The 26,406-nt window shown below is 42.0% G+C and overlaps 1 protein-coding gene across 5 annotated transcripts in view; it reads left to right on the top strand.

The window, feature by feature from the left end:
- Nucleotides 1-26,406, top strand: part of nav3 (neuron navigator 3) — a 460,146-nt gene that overhangs the window by 419,062 nt on the left and 14,678 nt on the right. For 3 of the 5 annotated variants that reach the window (XM_055225660.1, XM_055225659.1, XM_055225656.1), the window contains 10 exons: nucleotides 5,352-5,375; nucleotides 6,657-6,823; nucleotides 8,562-8,715; nucleotides 10,659-10,845; nucleotides 11,233-11,333; nucleotides 12,028-12,129; nucleotides 13,793-13,961; nucleotides 14,611-14,846; nucleotides 16,835-16,989; nucleotides 17,452-17,523. In XM_055225660.1, the coding sequence (XP_055081635.1) occupies nucleotides 5,352-5,375; nucleotides 6,657-6,823; nucleotides 8,562-8,715; nucleotides 10,659-10,845; nucleotides 11,233-11,333; nucleotides 12,028-12,129; nucleotides 13,793-13,961; nucleotides 14,611-14,846; nucleotides 16,835-16,989; nucleotides 17,452-17,523 (1,367 nt within the window). The remainder of the gene's footprint in view (nucleotides 1-5,351; nucleotides 5,376-6,656; nucleotides 6,824-8,561; nucleotides 8,716-10,658; nucleotides 10,846-11,232; nucleotides 11,334-12,027; nucleotides 12,130-13,792; nucleotides 13,962-14,610; nucleotides 14,847-16,834; nucleotides 16,990-17,451; nucleotides 17,524-26,406) is intronic. The other 2 variants (XM_055225658.1, XM_055225657.1) reach the window with 2 other exon arrangements.

The following is a 26,406-nucleotide window of genomic DNA, read 5'->3' as shown; positions in this document are numbered from 1 at the left end:
CCATCTTCAATGCTCAGTTAGAGAATTGAAGATGGGTTGTGGTTGGGTCTTCCAACATGACAATGACCTGAAGCACACAGCCAGGATAACCAAGGAGTGGCTCCGTAAGAGGCATATCAAGGTTCTGGACTGGCCTAGCCAGTCTCCAGACCTAAACCCAATAGAAAATCTTTGGAGAGAGCTCAAACTCTGTGTTTCTCAGCGACAGCCCAGAAACCTGACTGATCTAGAGAAGATCTGTATGGAGAAGTGGGCCAAAATCCCTTCTGCAGTGTGTACAAACCTGGTGAAAAACTACAGGAAATGTTTGTCCTCTGTAATTGCAAACAAAAGCTACTGTACCAAATATTGATATTGATTTTCTCAGGTCTTCAAATACTTATTTGCAGCAGTAACATACAAATAAATTATTTTTTAAAAATCATACAATGTGATTTCCAGATTTTCTTTTTAGATTGTCTCTCACAGTGGACATGCACCTAAGATGAAAATTTCAGACCCCTCCATGATTTCTATGTGGGAGAACTTGCAAAATCACAGGGTGTTCAAATACTTATTTGCCTCACTGTATGTCTGTCAGTGGATTCTAATACAGGCTAGCTGCCTATTCAAACACATGTAAACAATGTTACATTAATGGACATACTTTGCTCTGAGGCTGTCTGCATAATTAACTGGAATCCAATAACAATTCAGTAATATGTTCCTTGCACAAAACATTATATACTTCTGTTATTTATGTAATCTCTGTAACTGCTTAATGTTAAATGTAATATGAAAGCTTTCTATGTTTAAGTGCTTTGTTTACAAATGAGATTTATATTAATATTAAATCAACTGCTGGTTTAAAAAAAAAAAAAAAAAAAAAAAAGTATAGTTTGTGTGTAGTATGAAATTTTACATAGATATTTTTCTCTATCTCCTATAAAGCATTCAAACTATTTAATACAAATTGTACAACCTGTTTGGAAAATATATTTTAAACTGCAAATGAACCAGATGTATAACAAGCATGTATACAACATAAATTTTTCCATCCATCCATCCATATTCTTCCACTTATCTGGAGCCGGGTCGCGGGGGCAGCAGTCTAAGCAGGGACTCCCAGACTTCCCTCACTCCGGTCACGTCCTCCAGCTCCTCAGGTGGGACCCCAAGGCGTTCCCAGGCCAGCCGAGAGACATAGTCCCTCCAGCGTGTCCTGGGTCTTCCCTGGGGCCTCCTCCCGGTGGGACATGCCCAGAACACCTCCCTAGGGAGGTGTCCAGGAGGCATCCTGAGCAGATGACCGAGCCACCTCAACTGGTTCCTCTCGACGTGTAGGAGCAGCTGCTCTACTCCGAGCTCCTCCCGTGTGACCGAGCTCCTCACCCTATCCCTAGGGTGCGCCCAGCCACCCTACGGAGGAAACCCATTTCAGCCGCTTGTATCCACGACCTTGTCCTTTCAGTCATTACCCAGAGCTCATGACCATACCTGGCAGCTGTTCCACCTCTGCTGCTGTGCCCGGCTCTGCTCCACCCGGCGGCTGCTCCACCTCTGCTGCTGTGCCCTGCTCTGCTCCACACGGTGGCTGTTACACCTCTGCTGCTCGTGGCTTCTCTGTTGATGAAATGCATGCTGAGCTACGCAGACTGCATCCTCGGAAGTCTGCTGGTCCTGATGGGGTAGCACCTAGGCTCCTCAAGGAGTGTGCGTCCGAGTTGGCCCTGCCTCTTAAAACTATTTTCAACCAGAGTCTTCGTACTGGACAAGTCCCAGTCCGGTGGAAAACGTCATGCATTGTTCTGGTCCCTAAAGTAGGGAGGCCGACAGGGATAAAGGACTACAGACCAGTGGTCTCGACGTCTGTCATTATGAAGACTTTTGAGAGTCTTTTACTTCGGATTCTCAAACCACAGGTGCAGCAAGCTGTGGACCCATTACAGTTTGCCTATCAGGAGAAAATGGGGGTGGATGATGCGGTCTTATACATGTTACACAAAACTCTCTCGTTCCTGGATGGGACAGGGGGGTATGTTAGACTCATGTTCTTTGACTTCACTAGTACCTTCAATACAATCAAACCTCAAATTCTGAGAGGAAAGCTGAAGGTGATTGGAGTGGATCCCATGTTAATCACTTGGATTCACAACTACCTATCACTACAATACCATCCTGTGGTTCCCAAACCAGACCCCCTCCAGCCCCTGGCTGCGCCTAGAAATTCTGTTCATAAATATAATGAACAGAACCGGTGACAAAGGACAGCCCTGGCGGAGTCCAACTTGCACCGGGTACAGGTCTGACTTACTGCCGGCAATGCGAACACAGCTCCTGCTCCGGTCATACAGGGACCGGACAGCCCTTAGCAAAGAGCCCCGGACCCCATACTCCCAGAGCACCCTCCAAAGGACACCACGAGGGACACGGTCGAATGCTTTCTCCAGATCCACAAAACACATGTGGACTGGTTGGGCAAACTCCCATGAACCCTCAAGGACCCGATGGAGAGTATAGAGCTGGTCCAGTGTTCCGCAACCAGGACAAAAACCACACTGCTCCTCTTGAATCCGAGGTTTGACTATTGGTCGGATTCTTCTCTCCAGTACCCTGGAATAGACCTTACCGGGAAGGCTGAGGAGTGAGTCCCCTGTAATTGGAACACACCCTCCGGTCCCCCTTCTTATACAGAGGGACCACCACCCCGGTCTGCCATTCCACAGGTACTGTCCCCGACCACCACGCGATGTTGTTGAGACGTGTCAGCCAAGACAGCCCAACAACATCCAGAGACTTGAGGTACTCAGGACAGATCTCGTCCACCCCCAGAGCCTTGCCACCGAGGAGCTTGTCAACCACCTCGGTGACTTCAGCCAGGGTGATGGACGAGTCCGCCTCCGGGTCCCCAGTTTCTGCCTCCTATTCGGAAGACGTGACAATGGGATTGAGGAGATCCTCAAAGTATTCCTTCCACCGCCTGACAGCATCCCCAGTCAAGGTCAGCAGCTCTCCACCCGCACTGTAAACAGTGTTGGTGAAGCACTGCTTCCCCCTCCTGAGGCGTCGGATGGTTTGCCAGAATCTCTTTGAGGCCATTCGATAATCCTCCTCTATGGCCTCCCCGAACTCCTCCCAACCCCGAGTTTTTGCCTCTGTGACCGCACGAGCCGTGGCACGCTTGGCCCGCCGGTACTCATCAGCTGCCTCAGGAGTCCCACGAGCCAAAAAGGCTCAATAGGACTCCTTCTTCAGCCTGACGGCATCCCTTACTTCCAGTGTCCACCACCGGGTTCGAGGATTGTTGCGACGACAAGCACTGCAGACCTTACGACCAAAACTACGAGTGGCCACATCAACAATAGAGGTGGAGAACATGGCCCACTCAGAGTCCATGTCCCCACGCTCCCAGGGATCAGGGAGAAGCTCTCCCGGAGGTGTGAGTTGAAGACTCCTCCGACAGAGGGCTCCCCCAGACCTTCCCAGCAGATCCTCACAACCTTGGGCCTGCCAGGTCTGTCCGGCTTCCTCCTCCGCCAGCGGATCCAACTCACCATCAGGTGGTGATCAGTTGACAGCTCAGCCCCTCTCTTCACCCGAGTGTCCAAGACACGTGGCCGGAGATCAGATGACACGACAACAAAGTCGATCATCGATGTCTGACCTAGAGTGTCCTGGTGCCACGTGCACCGATGGACACCCTTGTGCTCAAACATGGTGTTTGTTATGGACAAACTGTGACTGGCACAGAAGTCCAATAACAAAACACCACTCGGGTTCAGATCGGGGAGGCCATTCCTCCCAATCACACCCCTCCAAGTGTCACTGTCATTACCTACATGGGCATTGAAGTCCCCCAGGACAACAACGGAGTCCCTGATTCGTGCACTGTCTAGTACCCCTCCCAGGGACTCCAAGAAGGCCGGGTACTCTGCACTGCTGTTTGGCCCGTAGGCTGACACAACAGTGAGAGACCTGTCCCCGACCCGAAGGCGCAGGGAAGCGACCCTCTCGTTCACCGGAGTGAACTCCAACACGTGGCGGCTGAGCTGCGGGGCAATAAGCAAGCCCACACCAGCTTGCCGCCTCTCCCTGCAGGCAACAACATAGAAATGGAGAGTCCAACCCCTCTCACGGAGTTGGGTTCCAGAGCCCAAGCTGTGCGTGGAGGTGAGGCCGACTATATCTAGCCGATAGCGCTCAACCTCCCGCACAAGCTCAGGCTCCTTCCCCCCCAACGAGGTGACATTCCATGTCCCCAGAGCTAGTCTCCATGTCCGAAGATCCGGTCGTCGAGGTCCCCGCCTTCGACTGCCGCCCGGATCTCTCTCTCTCCTCCCGCAGGTGGTGGGTCCACGGGAGGATGGCCTCACATCGTTCCTTCGGGCTGAGCCCAGCCGGGCCCCATGGGGAAAGGCCCGACCACTAGGCGCTCGCCGCCGAGCACCTACCCCAGGCCTGGCTCCAGGGTGAGGCCCCGGTAACGCCAGTCCAGGCGACGTAACTGGCCTTGTTGGATTTTTCTTCATGTGGGGCTTCTGAACTGCTCTTAGTCAGACCCATCTCCAAGGACCTGTTTGCCATGGGTGACCCTACCAGGGGCATTAAGCCCCCGACAACATAGCTCCCGGGATCATTCGGGTGCTCAAACCCCTCCACCAAGTTAAGGTGGTGGTTCGGGGAGGGGAACATACATTTTTGTTAGTTGAAAATTGCACCATACGCATTTCATATTAACAACAGATATTCCATAACACTAGGTATTAGTGTTGTTACAACACTAAAATTTCAAACTCAATTCTTACACTAATGAATAGACTAGATACCAATTCCGATACCATTGTGATAATTAAAATCACTCTTTTTTTAGACAATAGAATGTGACTTTCAGCATTAACTCATAGTAATTTCCTTTATTTTACCATAGGGCTTTATAATTCCTCAGTCATCTAGGTAGGTTATAGGTAGTGGCCCTTGGGCGTATGCTAGACTATGTGGTCTTATACTTGTTTTGATAAAGCTCCAGCTCATTGTAAAGCTTTCTCTATCCTGTGAATGTGGCTTTTTAGTATAAATATCTGCTGAAGTGAGTATCTAGTTTTGATACTAGTTTTAATAACGATTAGTATCTGATTTTTGACATTTTTGACAACCCTATCAGGTAATACAAAATATAATACAAAATGGCTGTAAAAATTCAGTGTTTAAAACTTTATACTCTGTGTGCAGAGATAGATCAAATTTAGTTATAGTATAGTACAGATGCTTACTCTACCCACTTTTAAGTGAATGTAGATTGTATTGCATGACTTACATTGAATTAGGGGATATTAGGTTAAATTTGGTGTCTTTAACACTTTGCTGTTCTTCAGGTGGCAGACTCCATTCCTGCTCAGGTCAGTCTATGTCTCTGCTGCTTCCTCTCTCTGCTTTGTGCCTTTAAATCCCTCCATTGTTTTGCTCCCTCTTTCTTTTCCTCCCCCCAAATCATCCTCTCTCTTCAGAATGATCAGCATGGATACAATGACCCAGCCCATCCCTCTATTTTCCTATTTTTATCTTTGGCTGGTTTCACAAAGATTATATGGCTAAAGCTAGCAACGAGTTACAGCAAAATGAAGATGGTGCAATGAATTGTATGTAATTGATAGCTGTAATATTCAAGCTAACTGAGGGCCACTGCAGAGGCCAAAACTTGCTCTATACAAGGTCAGCTAAGACTCCAGAATACTCACACTCCACATTATTTATTAGCCATCCACAATACACACGCAGATACAGCACTCCTAGGTCATGGTCAACTGTACATCTGTCACACTAACACATTTTGAAGCATGGTATCACCACAGAGATACTGATACAGTATATTATAGATACTCCAATAAACAATAATATTGAAACAGCTTTATGCCACAGATACAATAACAAAAATAGCAGGATAATCCCAGTAAACCATTTTTGAAAATTGACAGTATAATAACATGTGCTGCAACAAATAAATAGCAGGATGAACCATTACTTTGTCATAGAAGTCACTTATTCTTCTTCTCCTTTTTGCCCTCCTTATATAGGGCAGCTAATTGCATATAATGTTATGATATATACAGCGTCACACAGAGGTAGGAGGAACAGATTTAAAACATGAATTTATTTACTCTGTGTTATGCACAGGCTACAATGGTTATTTGACAACTTATTTGGAAAATATACACAAGATGCAAACCCAAACATTACACACACTAGCCTACAACACTGGAAGTTGAAAATGTCTGTTGGATAACTCTCAAAAAAAATTATGTTTTTCATTTGGTTTGTTGTTTATTAATTGTTATACAGTGTATTATCACCAAAAAGAACACATCATCATCTAATATTTAATATTTAATATAATGAATAGGCATCAGTTTTTCCATAGCCTATATCTTTATAAAATCAGCTCTCTTCATTTTGACGCCTGTTGATCTGTGCTTACAGGAATTCCAACATGGCTGCCTTCTTTAACACCTGCCTTTTTACTTACTTGCCTCTACTTTCCTCCCTCTTCTCCCCTTTCTAAATCAGTGATCATTGCTTGGAAACAGCACGGACTGACTCCCCGTTTCTAATAACCTCTCTAATATGCCTATAATATTACTTTGGAGACACTAATTTTCAATGTGAATGTTGTGTTTTTGCAGTTACGCAGTTCATTCAAGCACGCGTTCAGTAAGAAGAAGACGAAGTCCCAGTCAGCTCATGATGAGATGGAGGAGATGAGTGATTCTCTGCCTTCTTCGCCCAAAATGCAGCATGATAACAGACAAGGCAGCATTGCTACACTACGCTCCTCTCCCTCAACCACTGAGTATGTTTAGAGTATATGAACATATATGTATTTATATTTGAGTTTGACCTTTTGGTTTCACAATGTGAAATATCCTATTATAATATACCATTTAGTATGCCAAATAATTTTAACAAAATGGAAAAATGTAAAATGTCAGATAAATAAATGAAAATGTTAATTGCAGGGTACCTCACAATTCCATAGGATACAAGTAGTAACAGTAGTAGTAGTAGTTTTTGTTGTCATAATAGCTGTAGTAGTAGTAATCATAGTGGTTGTGAAAGTAACTGAAGCAGTTGTAGTTTTCATCATAGTAGAGGTAGTTGCATTAGTAGCAGTTAGTGTAATAATAGATGTTGTAGCAGTAGTAGTAGTAATAGCAGTAGTTGTAGTAGTAATTGGAGTACTAGTAGCAGTAGCAGTAGTAGTGGTGGTAAGGTTTAAGATTAAGTGAAACATTTATTAATTTATGAATAAAAGAGGGCATATGCAGCTTCCTTGTGGTAATCTGTAATGTTGTTGTAGTGTTAGAACTTCTATTAGTGAATACTTATTGTTCTGTATATACTACAGATAAGTATTTATTTCTTCTTCCAGACTGAGAAATTATGTTGTAGCAAATAATGACGTTTTCAATGAAACCATACAGTTACATAGGAACTTTTGTGCATTCCTATTTTTGTACATGTCTTATTTTTCTTTTTCTGTTGAACTTTATCTTATTTTTCTTTTACCTTCCACCTCTCCTTTCCTCTGCTCCTCCTCCTTTCTTCCTGCTGTAGAAAGTGTTTTTGTGATAGCACATCCTCTCTTCTGTGGACGCCAAAGAAAAAGCCCAGTGGTCACGTGGTATACAAGCACAGATCACGGTAAAAGGGCTGTGTGCACTGACGCATGGTGTGGCTTTGACAGAGAAATAAAAAGGATCAAATTCATCTCAATAATAACTTGTGTTCACAGACAATTTGAAAAAAAGTACTTGGGTTTAGAAAGGCTTCATACAGTCTACATTTTTCACTTGGTTGGCGTGCTGAGATTTGTAGGTTTATTACATGATCAGGGTAATGGGCTTGCATTTAACACACAGTGATTTTGACCAGTGATTTTGAGAAATTGACACCTGCCACTGCTAATTAAAGGTGCACAATGTAACTCTGAGGGAGGGTCCACCACATTCTTGTCTCCATGGAGATGTTATTTCTGGATTGTTCCACAGTATTGCATTAAGCTTATTTATCTCCATGGACTCACACAAGAATTAAAATATTTTTAGGTATTTCTGTAAAAAAAATATATGTTAAGTGAATAAATGCAACATAAACAAGTTTAATGCCATTCTACAGAACCTTCCCAGCAAAGCAATTACCGTTACATCTCTACGAGACAAGCAGGCGGCAAAACCACCACCAAAAAAATAACATAGTGCACCTTTAAAATGAAAGGCAGGTTTTGTACTTGCTTGTAGTTAGGTTCACAGCTGAGCACCTGCACTGACAGTTTAGTGAACTAAAAAATAGAATGTGTGCTATTTCACAGCATGAGCATTTGTGATGTAACAGGCAGTGGATCTATGGAGGGATCTGCTGTCTCGTCTATCTCCATTCACAACTTCACAACACTAACTGTGGCTTCTCCTCTTTAGCACATCTACTTAATCCCTTTACATTAACAGAAATCTCTCCTTTAATCATCATAAGCTGAAGTATGCTAAAGTATTACCCTGTGTGTATGTGCTTGTGCATGATGAACCCTGTAGGTTGTGTGAGTGCACAGAGGCAGAGGCAGAGACAATTCTGCAGTTGAAGAACGAGCTGAGAGAGAAGGAGCTCAAACTCACTGACATCAGACTGGAGGCTCTGAGCTCCGCCCACCACCTCGACCAGATCAGGGAGGCCATGAACCGCATGCAGGTACCCACAACATCCCTACATGCAGTACATGTAGGGCTGAATGTTTTTGGTGATTTTTCTGACAAGCATTGCATTTAGGATTACAATTTATGTTTTATTCATTGGATTAGTGGACAAAGTGGACATTTTAAACAGAAACATTAATATGTGACTGAAATATTACCTGATCATTTAATTTAATAAAGAATGATTGAATAAAGAATGTTTGCAAAGTCTAAACCACAGGGTTAGGAGTTTTTTAGATAAAAAGATGTAAATAGTTGCTACGTTTGCGATTTGCAAAGTGTGTCCACTCAAAATAGTGATTTTGATTTGATTTCAATTAATCTTGCAACCTTAACATGTGAGCACACCGAGGTTCAATATCTTTTCTGACAGAGAGAATGTAAATTAATACAATTTACCTTAAAGGACAAGGACTTGTAGGACAATATAGGATTACTCAAAAATACTACAATCAAAATACTAGTTATGTAAAGATAATAAATATGGTACTTTCTGTAGTAAAAGTAGTAAATAATGAAAATACATTTTTCACTGAGTTTCAAGGGGGTAATCAAAGTGACCTCAACATCACATTTTGGAATAAAATATTATTTATAGACTCTTAGTCACCCTTGATCCCTAAGAGGAATGATGATGCACCTTTATTGGCAGAATTTCTGTGTTTGAACAGTCAAAAACATGTAAAGTGCTAACAGGAGATTTCCAAACTTTTGAAATACCAAAAGTACTGGATACTGTGTACTGTACTGTGTGATGTTAGCCTTATTTGTTATCGTCAGCAAGGTCTAATTCTAAGTAATCAAGTAACAGTTCTAAATACCGAAATACAGCCCCGTGACTGTCCAATAGTATTTGGAGGTATGTTGAAATGCATTATCACTCTTTACTCTTAAAAACCAATCCGAAAGTCTGTCACATTTGCACCTACATGTCTGGGTAAATCTAGGCATCCGTTTCTCACATTCAGAGTCATGTTCTATTTTTTATCTCACTTTAACCTTCAGCATGAAACATTTTCACAGATCAGACAGCTTATAGCCCCTAATGCCTCTAAAACCATCTGAAATAACGGTGCACGGCTGAATGCACTAAATCACTGTCAACCCATTTCATATTTTGTCATATTTTGGTGAATGAATGTGCGGAATTTTGAATAACTTTTTACGATTTCTTGCTGGAATTGTCTTACTTTTGCTCTAATACTAGGTACTGCTTCTTAAATGAAACTGGTTAAATATTCATTGGTCACTCTATCTCTATCTATCTATCTATGTAAGGCTCCAGCAAAGGGGAGGGGTTTATCCTGTCCCCACGCGTTGAGCCGACCAGGTGGTCACTCTGCTGGAGGTTAAGTCATTTCAACTCACAATGGAAATATCTCATTCAATTTGGGCACATTATATTCTACTGTCTGCAGTTTCTTCACTTAATTCGAAGGAGAAATATACTTGTATGCTTGTAACATACTTATATGCAATTTAGCTTAGTATTATTTTTACAGGAATCAGTCAGAAAGCGATGATTGCTGATTAGAAGAGGAGATATTGTAGTAATTACAATTGAGATTAGTTCAAAGGAACCGTATGTAGTCTGCTTTCTTACCAATTACAAATACAGTCCCAACTGAACCTGGGTTACCAGAGCCTTAACCTACAGACAGGGGAAACATACAAGTTTTTCTCATTCTCAGTATATGGACAGACGTCATGTGAAAGCTCACAACATCCAGAGCTGCAGATGCTGCACTAGCACTGATTAATGACTGGCTGCAGGTGCTGGAGTTTAGGTAATGAGAATTCAGATCAGAGAGATTCCTTTTAGGTTTAAACAGATTAGACTCGATTAGGCATTGAAACTGGCAACCCAAATGAGAGACTCATGTGAGGCTCACTCTGCTTTCTGATTGGATAATCATGTCTTTTTCATGTTTTCACCAGAATGAGATTGAGACGTTGAAAGCAGAGAATGATCGTTTAAAGTCCAGTGGAAATGCAACTCCCGTAGCCACTCCAGTGAAAGCAGCACGGCCCCCCTCAGAGACCTCCAGCACCTCGTCCTCCTCCTCAAGGCAGAGTCTGGGGCTGTCCCTCAACAACCTCAACATCACAGACAGCATCATGTCAGGTCAGTATGTACTTGTGTGAGATATATTTAGAGAGAGAGGGTAAAAGAACTTTACATCATGTGTCCTTTATATTATGAAATACCAATTCTAAAATAGTTTAAAAAAACAGGGATGAATAATAATAGTGTTTTACTAAGCTATTATTTTCAATGCAGTCAGGCTTCCTTGTTTTTCTTACATGGTATGCTATAAAACCTTATCTACAGTTCAATTCCATTTGTCACAATTTGCATTACAGATGCAGGGTAGAAATGGGTGCCTAAGCAGTTCTCATCTCTGAAAAGCATGACTCCTATAGAGTTTGTTTATTTGCGCAGCAGCAGAAATGCCACAGGCCCTGAGTGTCTGAGATGGAGGATTAAAACCAAACTGTGTGTTCTTAACAGACGCTTTTCTGTTAGATGACAGCTTCGAGGGAAACCTGCGCAAAGAAGGTCGAAGTGTGAGGATCGTGGTGTCCATCTTCAGCACGCCCAAGACCACCAAGGTCAGAGAAGTGTTATGTGAGAGATGCATATTAATGTCTTTTAAATACCTGTACTAGCAGTAATATTTGTTTTACACCAGTGGCTCTAAAACCTTTCACATCAAGTACACGAAAGAAAAGATTTGGATTTCTGAGAAGTATGAGATCTAAACCAGGTCTATAATGCACAAGATAATTTACACTGTAGTTCTAAACAACAAAAAAAATCCAAAAAAATTGATTAAAAAGACTCTAAATTTGGAAAATCCACAAATTGAAGAGCTGTCCAAGAACCACCTGAAGGAGCTCACATACCACAGTTTGAGAAACACTGTTTTACACCATTTATTAATAATGACAATGCATTAGTCTTATATAGAGCTTTTCCATATGCTCAAACTTGCTTTAGTTTCATGCATTATTCGTTCACTCCACACTTTGTAGTGGTAAGTTACTATTGTAGCCACTATTGCTGCCAATCTGCGCCATCGAGCCCTACACATTTACACTAGGCAATGTGGGTGGAGTGTCTTGCTACTACTGGCATTTGACATCCTGTTTCATTAATTTCAACAATAATTTTACATCTTGTGTACAGATTATTATGATTCATGAAATGTCAAATTTGTTATTTGTTCAACTGAAAATACAAGACATGTGCATTACTACTTATTTATTGAGGAACATTACATTGTAATATCACTGTCTTTACTAGTTCCAGGATAAACTGTGTCAGGAATACCTCATCGGATCAATCGGTGTGAGTGGGAAAACCAAATGGGATGTCCTGGATGGAGTCATCAGGCGCCTCTTTAAGGTAACAACTTTATATAAACTTTAATATGTCAGATGCACAGTTTTCATTTAGTATATTACTTTTTTCCTCTACTTTTGGTTTATCTTCTATAATTCTATAATTTCTTGTTGATCATGATTTTTTTTTTCAAGTTTGCATATTAAAACAGTAAGGGCAAATCTTTGGTCTTTTCACAATGATTACAACAACAGGTTTCAACAGATTATGCTAATAAGTCTGATTTAAAATAATGATTTAATACTTAAGGTAAGGTATACTTCATCCCAATATTTTATCAGGTCAATTGAGAACGCCTTCTTATTTACAGTGACCACCTGGCCATGCAGAATATGCTCATAGACACTCACATATCAGTCATAAAATGCCACAATAAAATATTTGCAGTAAAAGATAAAACTTTTTTTTTTTTTTTTTTTTTTTTTTTATCAAATTCAATTTTATTTATATAGCACATTTAAAATACAACTTAAGCTGCCCAAAGTGCTTCACACAAAGTCAACATAAACAGATACAACACCGAACAATAAAACAATAAAATACCAAGATATACTGCCTAGCAAGAACTAAATGCCAGGGAGAAGAGGTGGGTTTTTAAGTCTGGTCTTAAACTGAGATAAAGGAGTTAAACCATGTGCTTTGATGTTGTAGACAGCACGGTGGCTGAGTGGCAACACTCATGCCTCACAGCAAGAAGGTTTGGTTCGATCCCCGAATCACCCAGGCCTTTCTGTGTGGAGTTTATTTATTTTTATTTATTTATATATTTATTTGACAGGGACAATGCAATCTGACATAGTTACAACATGAACATTGCAGCTGATGTGATGCATATAGAGTTTGTAGCAAAAGCTAATTCTCAACTCCCGTCCCTGGTTGAGCTTCTCCACAATTCACCAATATGCAAAATATATTAAAACACCTGCCCCATAAAATAGATACATCAGTGCACAAAAATACATTCAACACTCACACGTTCTCTCTCTCTCTGTCATACTGCCTATTTACAAGTGGGTACAGTTTTGACTCATTTTCAGCCATTTCTTAACCCTAGAGGTGAACATTTTCAACTCAGAAATGTTTGGCATGTTTCTCCCCGTGTCTGGATGGGTTTCCTCCGGGTACTCCGGTTCCCCTCATCAACCAAAACATGAACGCCCTTTGAGACAACTGTTGTTGTGATTTTGGGCATTACAAAAATAAAATGAATTGAATTGAATTGAATTGTAAAATACTGTGGAGTGAATTTCTGATACTGTAAAATACTCTGGTATGAGTTTCTGAAGTAGACAGAGGCACAAACGAACTGAGTTTTATGATTTGTTATAGATGGGTTCAGTCACTTGCTGCAGAGACTATAATGAGGTGCAACAGATGCAGCAGTAGCTCACTGCTCCTGACAGGTTGCCCTAGCAGCACTGGTTGAAGAATGAACCAGTGTCGCTGGGGCAACCTGTCAAAAGCAGTGAGTTACTGCTATACAGTGCTCAGGGACCCATCTTCAGATCTTATGTTAGTCTTGGTCAGGACTTAGCAAGACGATTTGACCTATGGTGCATGTTTTGGGTTAATGAGGAAAATTGGAGTGCCCAGAGGAAACCCACCCAAACTAAAGTGTTCAAAATCAATATTTAACATTTTGTCCGTTTCCCCTCTGTGTGTTCAGGAGTACTTGTTCAGAGTGGACCCCAGCAGCAGTCTGGGCCTGAGCTCAGACAGTATCGTGTGCTATCGGATGGGGGACGTGGTTCGCTCTCACTCCTCAGAGGTGCCAGAGCTGCTGCCCTGTGGCTACCTGGTGGGAGACAGCAATGTCATCCAGGTCAACCTCAAAGGTACAAATCAAATCCAACTTCATTTATAGAGCACTTTAAAAATTACACTGTTCAACTGATTTTTACAGCTCACAAAATTAAACATAGAAATCGGTCAATAACAGACACGCAGATTAACCAACTCTTCACCTCCCCTCTCCAAGTATAAAGAGTGGTTGATTGCAATTTGTGGTGGTTGGAGTGGCATAGATTGGAAGTCTTGCTTCTGTCAGTCTACTCCAGGGCAGCTGTGGCTAAAGTGTCCAAAAAAGCGCTATATAAGTCCGATGCATACATAATTTGAAGATCTACACATAACACTACTGATTAGGTTTGATAGTCATACCAATACAAAGACCTTAAAAATATCCATGTTAACTGCCGTTTTGGAGATGTTCAGATTCAGTTATCTACCCAGGTACAACTTTGTTAAACTGTTATTCATTTTTTTTCTGTCAGTGGTTTACATTATTATAAAACAAACTACTGCAGAATAAAATACAAAAAAATAAAATTGCAGTGCCCCAATCTTTTTTTTTTTCTCATAAATGTAATGATTGTATTTTAACTTTTCATTTTTTTGTTTATTTGTTGCTTTTATGTTTGCATATGGACTCTTCAACAAGTGCTTTGTTTTGTGCCATATCATCTGCTCTGATCTATCTCATAGGAGTACGGGAGAACAGTTTGGACAGCCTGGTTTTTGACACTCTGATCCCAAAGCCAATTCTCCAGCGGTACCTAAACCTCCTGATGGAGCACAGACGAATCATCCTGTCTGGACCCAGTGGCACTGGGAAATCTTTTCTTGCTGCAAAGTTATCCGAGTATGTGATCTGTCAGCTGGGACACGAGCCCAATGAACGAAACGTGGCACGGTTCAACGTCGACCAGAACTCTAGCAAAGTAAGGCGCTACACTGAGGGATTTACTTTTTTTTTTTTGTAGTTTTTTTATTAAGGTTTTTTTTTTTTTACTTCTATGGAGTAATAACTGCTAACACATAACATTTAGATCACCATGTCACCTTTTGTCGTTTTGAAAAAGTTTTGTTTTTGATGTTCTGAGTCCCCTACCTTCCCTTCCTCACCACACTAAGTCACTCTCCCTTCAGAGTGCCATCACAACACACTCAGCCTGTGTACTGTTTTGTATCTTGTTTTTATATATTTATAAAAAAGGGCTGTGTGAGGTCTTGTACTGTTAACCATAAGGAGAGTTTGAATAGCGCTAGAACGCAAAATTACTCAGACATGTATGGATGACATCTAAAATCACTTAATTCATGTTTTTGATAACATAATGGCGTTAAAACAAAGTAGAAAGCTCCAAAAAGTCAACTTTTGCATAATACCCCTTCTTTAAGGTATAAAAATAGGAGAATGACAAGTAAACAGGTGTTCTTAGCATTTCTACCATCAAACTGCATTACAACTTTCATACATTACAGTGTGCTTATATTGTTATGCTTTATTCAATGGTTCATTCCTGCTGCTAACCCCAAATCCAAGCAAAGATAGCGTGGCTGATAGAAAACGGTGTATGATTTCTAAACATGCATTATTTTAAAGACCAGTCCAAATTAAATACAGTAAATAATTAATTAAACAGATAGATATTAGGTATTACCTTATAACTACATCTTAATGAGCCTTTATAAAGCATGAAGAAGACTTAATTCATAATGAACTAATTAGGGCTGTAATCCTATTAGTCGTTACGTCGATTAATCAGTCAATGATGAGTCTACCAAAATTTCTATTAGTCAACTAATTATTTTATTTAGATTATAAGGATTTCTATGGGACAGCAGCAGTAAGGAGAAGTGATTGAGTTAATTAAAGTTTTGGTATTTTTGTTGGTATTTATATGTAAAAAGTCAGATTAACTCTTTTGACTTTTACAAGTTTATAAGTTTAATCTTTGTATCTTTATATCTTTATCTTAGTCTTTATATAAATACATTGTTTCCTAGTACTTTTTTCTGCATAAATAGTTATTTTTTGCATGAACTCCCCCTGTCGGTATAGTCTTGTGAATTCAGTTTGGCTCAGATACTTAGAGATACGTAATAGTTTTATATTATAGAGCTTTTACCATCCCCCCTTTTTAGTCGACTAATGTAACAAAAGTGTTTGTTCATTATGAATTCTAAAAGTGGTGTGTGTTGAAACAGTGTTGAGTGTTGATTGTGATTGTGGTGCTCTAATTTTCTGTGATCAAGATCAAAGGTGCTCTTTTGTTTTATCAGATTTGAAGATTTGAAAAAAAAGAAGAAAAAAGATCAAAAGCAGAAATGTCACAAGGTTTAGATTCAGCTACTTTTATTTATTTATTATGTTTTGTTTGTGACACATTGCACACACAAGCAAAAAGGAGAATATGAGCAATACCCAAGTTTTAAAGAAGACATATTGTGCTTGTCTACTATATAAGTATAATCTATGACACCTGTGGATCATTATGTTATGTTATGTTATGTTATGTTTGGACATTTTAAATTGCAACATTTATCTAAAATTACTTAATAAAAGAAACAAGTCCACTGACTTCCAGGTTGGAAAATTGTGGTACCCAGTGAGAGCTAATTCCCACCTGACCCTTTATGGTACTTCGCCATAAATGTTATTACAACAAAGTACCTCATGCTATGGATAGCTGCACATCAAGCTAGGAAGCTGCATTTTTTTAGTTTTCATAAATGCCAAAATGGCTATGTAACACTGCCGAATCACCTAAAAGATATATAGAAAATAATAATTGGAGAATGATGTCATCATATTCTACAATCTGAAAACCACCAATATGTAATTCATAAGTAGTTGCATTGTAAAAGTACTATGGTACATTTGTCTTTGAATCTAAATGTAACCTTCTTCACACTCTTTCTCCAGGAGCTGCGTCAGTACCTGTCCAGTCTGGCAGAGCAATGTAACTCTGAGGAAATGGCACCACACCTCCCTCTGGTGGTCATCCTGGATAACCTGCACCACGTCGGCTCTCTCAGTGACATCTTCAATGGGTTCCTCAACTGCAAGTACCACAAATGGTCAGTCTGTAGCTTGCACTATTTTATTTTTGCCCTTCATACACTTGCTTTCCATTGTTTTTTAATTGCTGTTTTAATGCACTTTTGCTCACTTCCTTAATAATAATTAGTACAGTAACTAATCTACTACTCAAATTGAACTTACTCCTACTAATACTACAACTATTATGACCAAAACCACTACTATATCTACTACTAATAACATCACTACTACAACTACTGCTACTCTACTACCACTACCACTCGTGCTACTATATTGCTACTACTATTACTACCATTACTACTACTGCTACTGCTATTACTATTACTACTACCCCTACTAAATGCCAACAAAAACTACTACTGCTACTTAACTTATTACTGCTACATAAATAAGCACTTCTACTACACCATAAACACTACTTCATATTGCAAAAAGTAGAACTACTTTTTGTAAACCAAAAGTATTTTTTCTCTCTATAGTCCATACGTGATTGGAACCATGAACCAGGGTGTGTCTTCATCACCAAACCTCGAACTACATCACAACTTCAGGTAAACAGCTCACAATATTAGGCCCGAGCGTGGGACAACATTCCGGCGAGGGACTCATTAAAACCGCGTACGAAGCCCGAAAAAAAGCAAAAATCACATAGTCAACACGTCCCGACATGGCAGTGAGTGGAATCAAATATTAATCTAATTGTCACCAAAGACCCTGAGAAAAAAATAATGAAAAATGACTCGGTAGCGCCACCTCAAACTTTTCATTGGGCCAATGGGAGCCCAACCCGGAAAAAAGTCAATGTAAAAATCTGAAACTCGCATCAAAAAATTTAAACATGTCAGGACATGACAAAAATTATTATTTTATTATTATTTATTATTATGGCCCTGCCCTAAAAAGCACAGGAAGTCGGCCATATTGGATCAAACCCTGAAATGACAAAAGCACACACACTCGCATTTTGGACATCTCCTCGGACAGCTTTCATCACAAAACATTCAAATTTGGTCAAAACTCACTAGACTCATGTGCAATTAAAGATTATCAAATACATTTTGACCTTGAATTTGGGTGTGGTCATGGTGAATTTTCAACAAAATTGCAATTTTTGGAAACTTTCAAAAAAACATTTCTCTTGTACGCATTTTATGTTGAGAAAATGCTAATAGCGCATTTATGCATATTTGTGAGCTGAACGCAATTATATGCAGATCATGGCTTTATCTCACAAAATTACTCTCTGGCATCCTCTTCAAATTTAATTTTCAAAAATTTATAGAAGACAGGTGATTTGTGAAAAATTTCACAGGGGCCTTATTTGTGATGGGGCACAATGTGAGAAAGTCACGTGACTGTAGCTTCTATGGTTTAGGAAAAAAATTATGGGTGGAAAAAAAAATATTATTGAGCCATTATTAGGCTCATTAAAACTGCGTTCGGAGCCCCAAAAATGGCAAAAAAAAAAAAAAATTCCTTTATTATTATTTACTATTTTTGCGGCCGGATTGAAGACATTTTTATTGGACCCAAAATTCAAGTTTTGCAAAAAATGTATTATTTTGATGTTCAAAAAAAAAAAATGTATGTGTCCAAATGACTCAATAGTGCCACCTCAAAAATCACCGCCGTGGACTTTCATTCAAAAAACTGAACTAGATTCATGTGGGATTATAGGCTACTCTCTTGAATTTTGCTAAGCCATAAAATGTGAGTGTGGCAATTCTGCAAAGAAAAAAGCTATTTTTTTGAAGCATAAATATATATGATTTATATAAAGCTTGAAAAGTTTGGGTCCCAACACTGACCCTTGGGGAACACCACAAGGTATTCAGATGAGTATTCTTGCATTTTAACATACTGGACTCGTACTGTTAAATAATTTCTTAGCCAGTCCCCAGCTACTCCTCTGATATCATATCTTATACTGGAATTTCCCCACTGTGGGACTAATAAAGGCATATTTTATCTTATCTTTCAATGTTATTTAGCAGGATTGAATCATTAATTGTGTCAAAAAAAATTTTCAAAACAATAAAGATACCAACAGCATGCTTCTTTTGGTCCAGTGCAATGGTGATTTCTTCTACTGCTTCAATTATTGCCATGGAAGTGGTTCTTTTTGCTCTGAAGCCATATTGACTGTCATTTATTATTTTTTGTCAAGAAACTTTTCTAGCCAAGATATGATTTATTTTATTTTTTTTTGGAGAACTGAGGCAACAGTGAAATTGGCGTATAATTTGTGAATCAGTGTTTTGTTTTTTCATTTTTGAATTGTGGTATCACTTTTGCAATTTTCATTTTGTTTGGGAAACAGCCAGACTGAAGAGATAAATTACATATATGGGTTAGAGGTTTTACAATGTTATCTGTGACTTTTTTGACCAATGACATGTCGATATCATGACAATCTGTGGAGAATTAATTTTTTCACATTTTTGAGCAACATATTTGACTGCATGTTTGTTGGTTGCTGAGAGAAAAAAGGAATAAGGATCCCTCATTATTGTTTCTCTATGCTGGATTTTAGCTTGATCTGGGATTTCAGCTGACAATTCTGGACCAATATTTACAAAAAAAATAAATAAATTAAAACCGTATTAAAACTATATTCTTCAAGTTGTTATTAACCCCATTTACATCATCAAAGTAACTGGAATACATAGCTGTTGTTGATCCCTGTTTAGTTACACTATGTAGTATGTGCCAGGTTCTCTTTATATTGTTTTTATTTTCATATAGTATTCTTTTATAATATAACTGATTGCAAGTTCTAATTATATTATATTGCTCAGGATCTTTAGTTTTTAGTTTGATAAACAATTTATAAAGATTTTTTTTTTTTTTTTTAACAAGCATTTAATATTCCTTTGATAAGCCAAGGGCTTTTGATGATTTTTTGTTTTTGCGATTTTCTTTTTACTGGACAGTGTTTATTATACAACGATAGAAATATGTTCAAGAAGTTGTCATACACTCGATCTACATTTGTTTCTGTAAAGACTGACATCCAGTCCTGTTCTTTTAAACTATTGTCAAAAGCATTAATGGTCTCCTAATAAGTCACCTTGTTGTCCTCTTTAATTTTTTTTAATTCACAGTCGTAGAGAGTAAAGACAGGTAAGTGATAAGTGATGTCACATCTTAACAAGCCATTAGTTGTTTGGTTTCCCATAATATTAGTAAAGATGTTGTAAGTTATTTTGCATTGTGTGACGTTATTCTGCTGGGTTTGGTTATTGTCAGATAGAGGGATAAACTGTACATCAGGGGTGTTCATTACGTCGATCGCGATCTATCAGTCGATTGCAAAGGCAATTTGGGTAGATCATCCATCCAGTCATATGACTAATATATAGGACAACCAGTCAGATTACACCTGACTCTAGGTCACATCATGGGCGCTGCACACACATAAACAAGCGCGAGTTAGCTTAACCCTATAGCGTCAGATCCTATTGTCGCCGATAGAGCGCGATTGCGGACTTTCCAGCAGCGTAACTCGTCGGTAACCGTCGCGTAACCAGTCGTGCTCTCATGTAAATTCAAACGGCGTCTAAAAGCGGAGACATGGGGCTATCAAAATATTTTACCATCATTACAGTAATCTGCCTCTGTTGTCCCTCGAATGTGACGAATGAGAGCTCGGGGGGCTGCGGGGAATATTGGATTTTCATTCATAATACATTTACAAATAAATATATGTTTAACATTTTTGTATTAGGTGGTAGATCTTTCAGACACGATCATTTTAAAAGTAGCTCACATACTGAAAAAGTCTGAGCACCCCTGCTATACATTGTATCAGAAAAATCATGTATTGCTTTTTGACTAGTTGGATTCAGAAGGTTGACCACAGATAAATAATAGCTTATGATTAACAGTAGAAAACAATTTCTCAATCCATTCCTCCGTTGTTCTCCTGGGGGACTTCAACGCCCATGTGGGTAACGACAGTGACACTTGGAGGGGCGTGATTGGGAGGAACGGCCTCCCCGATCTGAACCCGAGCGGTGTTTTGTTATTGGACTTCTGTGCTAGTCACAGCTTGTCCATAACAAACACCATGTTCGAGCACAAGGGTGTCCATCGGTGCACATGGCACCAGGACACTCTAGGTCAGAGGTCGATGATCGACTTTGTTGTCGTGTCATCTGACCTCCGATTGCGTGTCTTGGACACTCGGGTGAAAAGAGGGGCTGAGCTGTCAACTGATCACCACTTGGTGGTGAGTTGGATCCGCTGGCGGAGGAGGAAGCCGGACAGACCTGGCAGACCCAAGCGCATTGTGAGGGTCTGCTGGGAATGTCTGGCGGAGCCCTCTGTCAGGGGGGTCTTCAACTCCCACCTCCGGGAGAGCTTCTCCCTGATTCCGGGGGAGGTTGGAGACATGGACTCCGAGTGGGCCATGTTCTCCATCTCTATTGTCGATGCGGCTGCTCGTAGATGTGGTCGTAAGGTCTGTGGTGCTTGTCGCGGCGGCAATCCCCGAAGTAACACCGGAAGTAAGGGATGCCGTCAAGCTGAAGAAGGAGTCCTATCGAGCCTTGTTGGCTCGTGGGACTCCTGAGGCAGCTGATGAGTACCGACGGGCCAAGCGTGCCGCGGCTCGGGCAGTCACAGAGGCAAAAACTCGGGGTTGGGAGGAGTTCGGAGAGGCCATGGAGAAGGACTATCGGACGGCCTCAAAGAGATTCTGGCAAACCGTCTGACGCCTCAGGAGGGGGAAGCAGTGCTTCACCAACACTGTATACAGTGCGGGTGGAGAGCTGCTGACCTCGACTGGGGATGTTGTCGGGCGGTGGAAGGAATACTTTGAGGATCTCCTCAATCCCACTGTCACGTCTTCCGAGGAGGAAGCAGAAACTGGGGACCCAGATGCGGACTCGTCCATCACCCTGGCTGAAGTCACTGAGGTGGTTGGCAAGCTCCTCGGTGGCAAGGCTCCGGGGATGGACGAGATCCGTCCTGAGTACCTCAAGTCTCTGGATGTTGTGGGGCTGTCTTGGCTGACACGTCTCTGCAACATCGCGTGGCGGTCGGGGACAGTACCTGTGGAATGGCAGACCGGGGTGGTGGTCCCTCTGTATAAGAAGGGGGACCGGAGGGTGTGTTCCAATTACAGGGAAATCACACTCCTCAGCCTTCCCGGTAAGGTCTATTCCAGGGTACTGGAGAGGAGAATCCGACCGATAGTCGAACCTCGGATTCAGGAGGAGCAGTGTGGTTTTCGTCCTGGTCGTGGAACACTGGACCAGCTCTATACTCTTCATCGGGTTCTCGAGGGCTCATGGGAGTATGCCCAACCAGTCCACATGTGTTTTGTGGATCTGGAGAAGGCATTCGACCGTGTCCCTCGTGGTGTCCTTTGGGGGGTGCTCTGGGAGTATGGGGCAGGAGCTGTGTTTGCATTGCCGGCAGTAAGTCAGACCTGTTCCCGGTGCATGTTGGACTCCGCCAGGGCTGCCCTTTGTCACCGGTTCTGTTCATTATATTTATGGACAGAATTTCTAGGCGCAGCCAGGGGCCGGAGGGGGCCTGGTTTGGGAACCACAGGATTTCATCTCTGCTGTTTGCGGATGATGTTGTCCTGATGGCTTCTTCGAGCCAGGACCTGCAGCAGGCACTGGGGCGGTTTGCAGCCGAGTGTGAAGCGGCTGGGATGAGAATCAGCTCCTCCAAATCCGAGGCCATGGTTCTCGACCGGAAAAAGGTGGTTTGCTCTCTCCGGGTGGGTGGTGAGTCTCTGCCCCAAGTGGAGGAGTTCAAGTATCTCGGGGTCTTGTTCACGAGTGAGGGAAGGATGGAGCGGGAGATTGACAGGCGGATCGGTGCAGCGTCTGCAGTGATGCGGTCGCTGTATCGGTCCGTTGTGGTAAAGAAGGAGCTGAGCCGGAAGGCGAAGCTCTCTATTTACCGGTCAATCTACGTTCCTACCCTCACCTATGGTCATGAGCTCTGGGTAATGACCGAAAGGACAAGATCGCGGATACAAGCGGCTGAAATGGGTTTCCTCCGCAGAGTGGCCGGGCGCACCCTTAGGGATAGGGTGAGGAGCTCGGTCACACGGGAGGAGCTCGGAGTAGAGCCGCTGCTTCTACACGTTGAGAGGAACCAGTTGAGGTGGCTCGGGCATCTGCTCAGGATGCCTCCTGGACGCCTCCCTAGGGAGGTGTTCTGGGCATGTCCCACCGGGAGGAGGCCCCGGGGAAGACCCAGGACACGCTGGAGGGACTATGTCTCTCGGCTGGCCTGGGAACGCCTTGGGGTCCCACCGGAGGAGCTGGAGGACGTGTCCGGGGTGAGGGAAGTCTGGGAGTCCCTGCTTAGACTGCTGCCCCCGCGACCCGGCTCCGGATAAGCGGAAGAAAATGGATGGATGGATGGATTCAGCAAACGTTTTGATGTTTGGGCCAGGTAAACGATACACACAACTTACAACAATATTTTTCTTCTTTACTTTATGAATATCGACAGTTAAACATTCCATTGTTTCATCTATTGAGAGTGAGAGATAAGTTAACATATCAATGACTACATAAACTTCTCTTTTGAAAACATCATCCCCTCCCAGACGGTGCGGTGTTTTCCGAACAACAAGCCGTGGATTAACCCTGACATAAAAGCTCTGCTGAAGGAGAAGAATAGAGCTTTTAGGTCACGAACCAAGGAGGAGCTGAAGGCTGTACAAAAGAAGCTGAGGAGGAAAATCAGGACAAACCAAGCCAGCCATAAGAGAAGGATGGAGCGACAGCTACAGGAGAAGAACATCCAGGAGGTGTGGAGAAGTCTAAAGACTATCTCAGGCTTCAAAGCACCACCTGCCCAGACGGAGGGGGACCTGCTGTGGGTGAATGACCTCAATTCTCACTTCCTGAGATTTGATCACTCACCCACCACTCCCCCCACCCAGCTGCCTGTTCTCCCCTCCCCGGCTGGACAATGGGGAACTCCTGCACCTCTTCACACCTCTGCCTCTGCTCTTCAGCATGGACTCACTGGCTGCCACTGTCATTTTCTACAGCCCAGGTGAGACTGGAGCTCAAGAAGATCAGACCCAGGAAGGCAGCAGGACCAGACGGCATCAGCTAATGTGCAGATGAACTGTGCGGAGTTATGGAGCATGTCTTCAACATGAGCCTAAAGCTGAGGGTGGTACCACATCTTTGGGAGACCTCCTGCATGGTACCGGTGCCCAAGACACCACTGGCCAAGGAGCTCAGCAGCTTCAGGCCGGTGGCTCTAACATCTCACCTGATGAAGACACTGGAGAGACTGGTCCTTGGCCACCTCCGCTCCACCGTGAGCTCAGCGATGGACCCACTGCAGTTTGCGTACCGGCCTGGCATCGGAGTGGAGGATGCCATCATCTGCTGCACCACTCACTGTCTCACCTGGAGAACCCTGGCAGCACTTGAGGATTCTTCTTTTCTACTTTCTTTTCACCCTTTACACTGTAGACTTCAGACACAACATGGACAGCTGCATCCTGCAGAAGTTCTCTGATGACTCTGCCATCATTGGCCTCATCAAGGATGATGACTATGTGGAGTACAGAGGATTAACACAGGACTTTGTGGACTGGTGTCAGCAGAACCACCTCATCATCAATGCAGGGAAGACCAAGGAGATGGTGGTGGAGTTCCGCAGACGCCACTCTACTGCCCCCTCAGTGAATATCCAGGGAAGGGACATTGAGAGAGTGGACTCATACAAGTACCTGGGTGTTCATCTGAACAACAAACTGGACTGGACTCACAACACAGACATACTGTACAGGAAGGGCCAGAGCAGGCTTTATCTTCTGAGGAGACTCAGGTCTTTTGGAGTGAGAGGGCCATTCCTGAAGACCTTCTATGACTCTGTGGTGGCATCAGCCATCCTGTACGGTGTGGTCTGCTGGAACAGCAGCATCACAGAGAGGGAGAGGAAGAAACTGGACAAGGTAATCAAAAAGTCCAGCTCCGTCCTCAGTGCAGGAGATGGGGGACAGGAGGGTCCTGGCTAAGGTCATTTCTATGCTGGGCCATGAGTCTCACCCCTGCAGGACACTCTGTCTGCCCTGGAGAGAAGCTTCAGTGACAGACTGATTCACTCTCGCTGTGTGAAGGAGAGGTTTCGCAGATCTTTCCTTCCTGCTGCTGTCGGACTGTACAATGAACACTGTTAACACTGAACATGTGTCATTCAACCATACCTATGTGCAATACTCAAGTCCAGGGGTGCTCAGACTTTTTCAGTATGTGAGCTACTTTTAAAATGATCGTGTCTGAAAGATCTACCACGTAATACAAAAATGTTAAACATATATTTATTTGTAAATGTATTATGAATTTATTTTCTGTGTGTGTCTGAATAAACTAACTAACTAAAAAAACTATGAATTCTTACATGTACAGGGCATTTTGATGTACCTTGCACAACGTCATGAGATAATACTACACAACACAATTGAACTTCTTAAATGTTCATAATTACTTGAATGATGATTACTGCTCTGATGACTTGCACTGAATGGAATCAGTGAGGGATGCATAGTTCGGGCAGTAGCTTCTGACAGCCAGCCAGGAGTAAAATTGCATTTTTCGTTTGAAAGCGATAACAGAGCTAATCATGTTGATTACGGTTTTGTCTTTTTTTTATAGCCATAAAAATCATGTTAAACGAAGTATCAGAATTTACTGCATTTTTCACACAACTACTTCTATTTTACACATCCATCCGTATTTTTTTTCTTTTATGCATCGAATAAATGACTGGGAAAATCCCCGCAGCACCCGCACTCTCATTCGTCACCTTCGAGGGACAACAGAGGCAGATTACCGTAATGATGGTAAAATATTTAGATAAGTTTTGCCTCCGCTTTGAGACGCCGTTTGAATTTACATGAGAGCACGACTAGTTGCGGAGTTACGCTGCTGGAAAGTCTTCAACTGCGCTCTGTCAGCGACGATAGGATCCGACGCTATAGGGTTAAGCTAACTCACCCTTGTTTATGCATGTGCAGCGCCCATGATGTGACCTAGGGTCAGGTGTAATCTGACTGGTTGTCCTGTATATTAGTCATGTGACTGAATGGATGACGGGATGTGATCTACCCAAAATGCCTTCGCGATCGACTGGTAGATCGCGATCGACATAATGAACACCCCTGCTCAAGTCACTTTACGAAGATGTTATATTAGAGTCTATTTTTAGTTTATTTTTAAGTCTATTTTTTTAAATTATTTTAAGCTATTTATCTATTATCTTGTTTTATTGCATGTACCATTTTCCTTCAGTTCTTTAACTGTGCGGTGCAATATTGGAATTTCCCCACTGTGGGACTAATAAAGGCATATCTTGCACTGGTCAACACTAAATTTATTGTCTAAGATTTTTTAGCTGATTTAGGATAATTTTGATGTGCTGAATCCAAAAATCACATTGGT

This window comes from Periophthalmus magnuspinnatus, chromosome 12, assembly GCF_009829125.3.
Source record: "Periophthalmus magnuspinnatus isolate fPerMag1 chromosome 12, fPerMag1.2.pri, whole genome shotgun sequence".
Taxonomy (NCBI): domain Eukaryota; kingdom Metazoa; phylum Chordata; class Actinopteri; order Gobiiformes; family Gobiidae; genus Periophthalmus; species Periophthalmus magnuspinnatus.
Note: the sequence above shows the minus strand (reverse complement) of the source record. Positions and strands in the feature narration are given on the sequence as shown.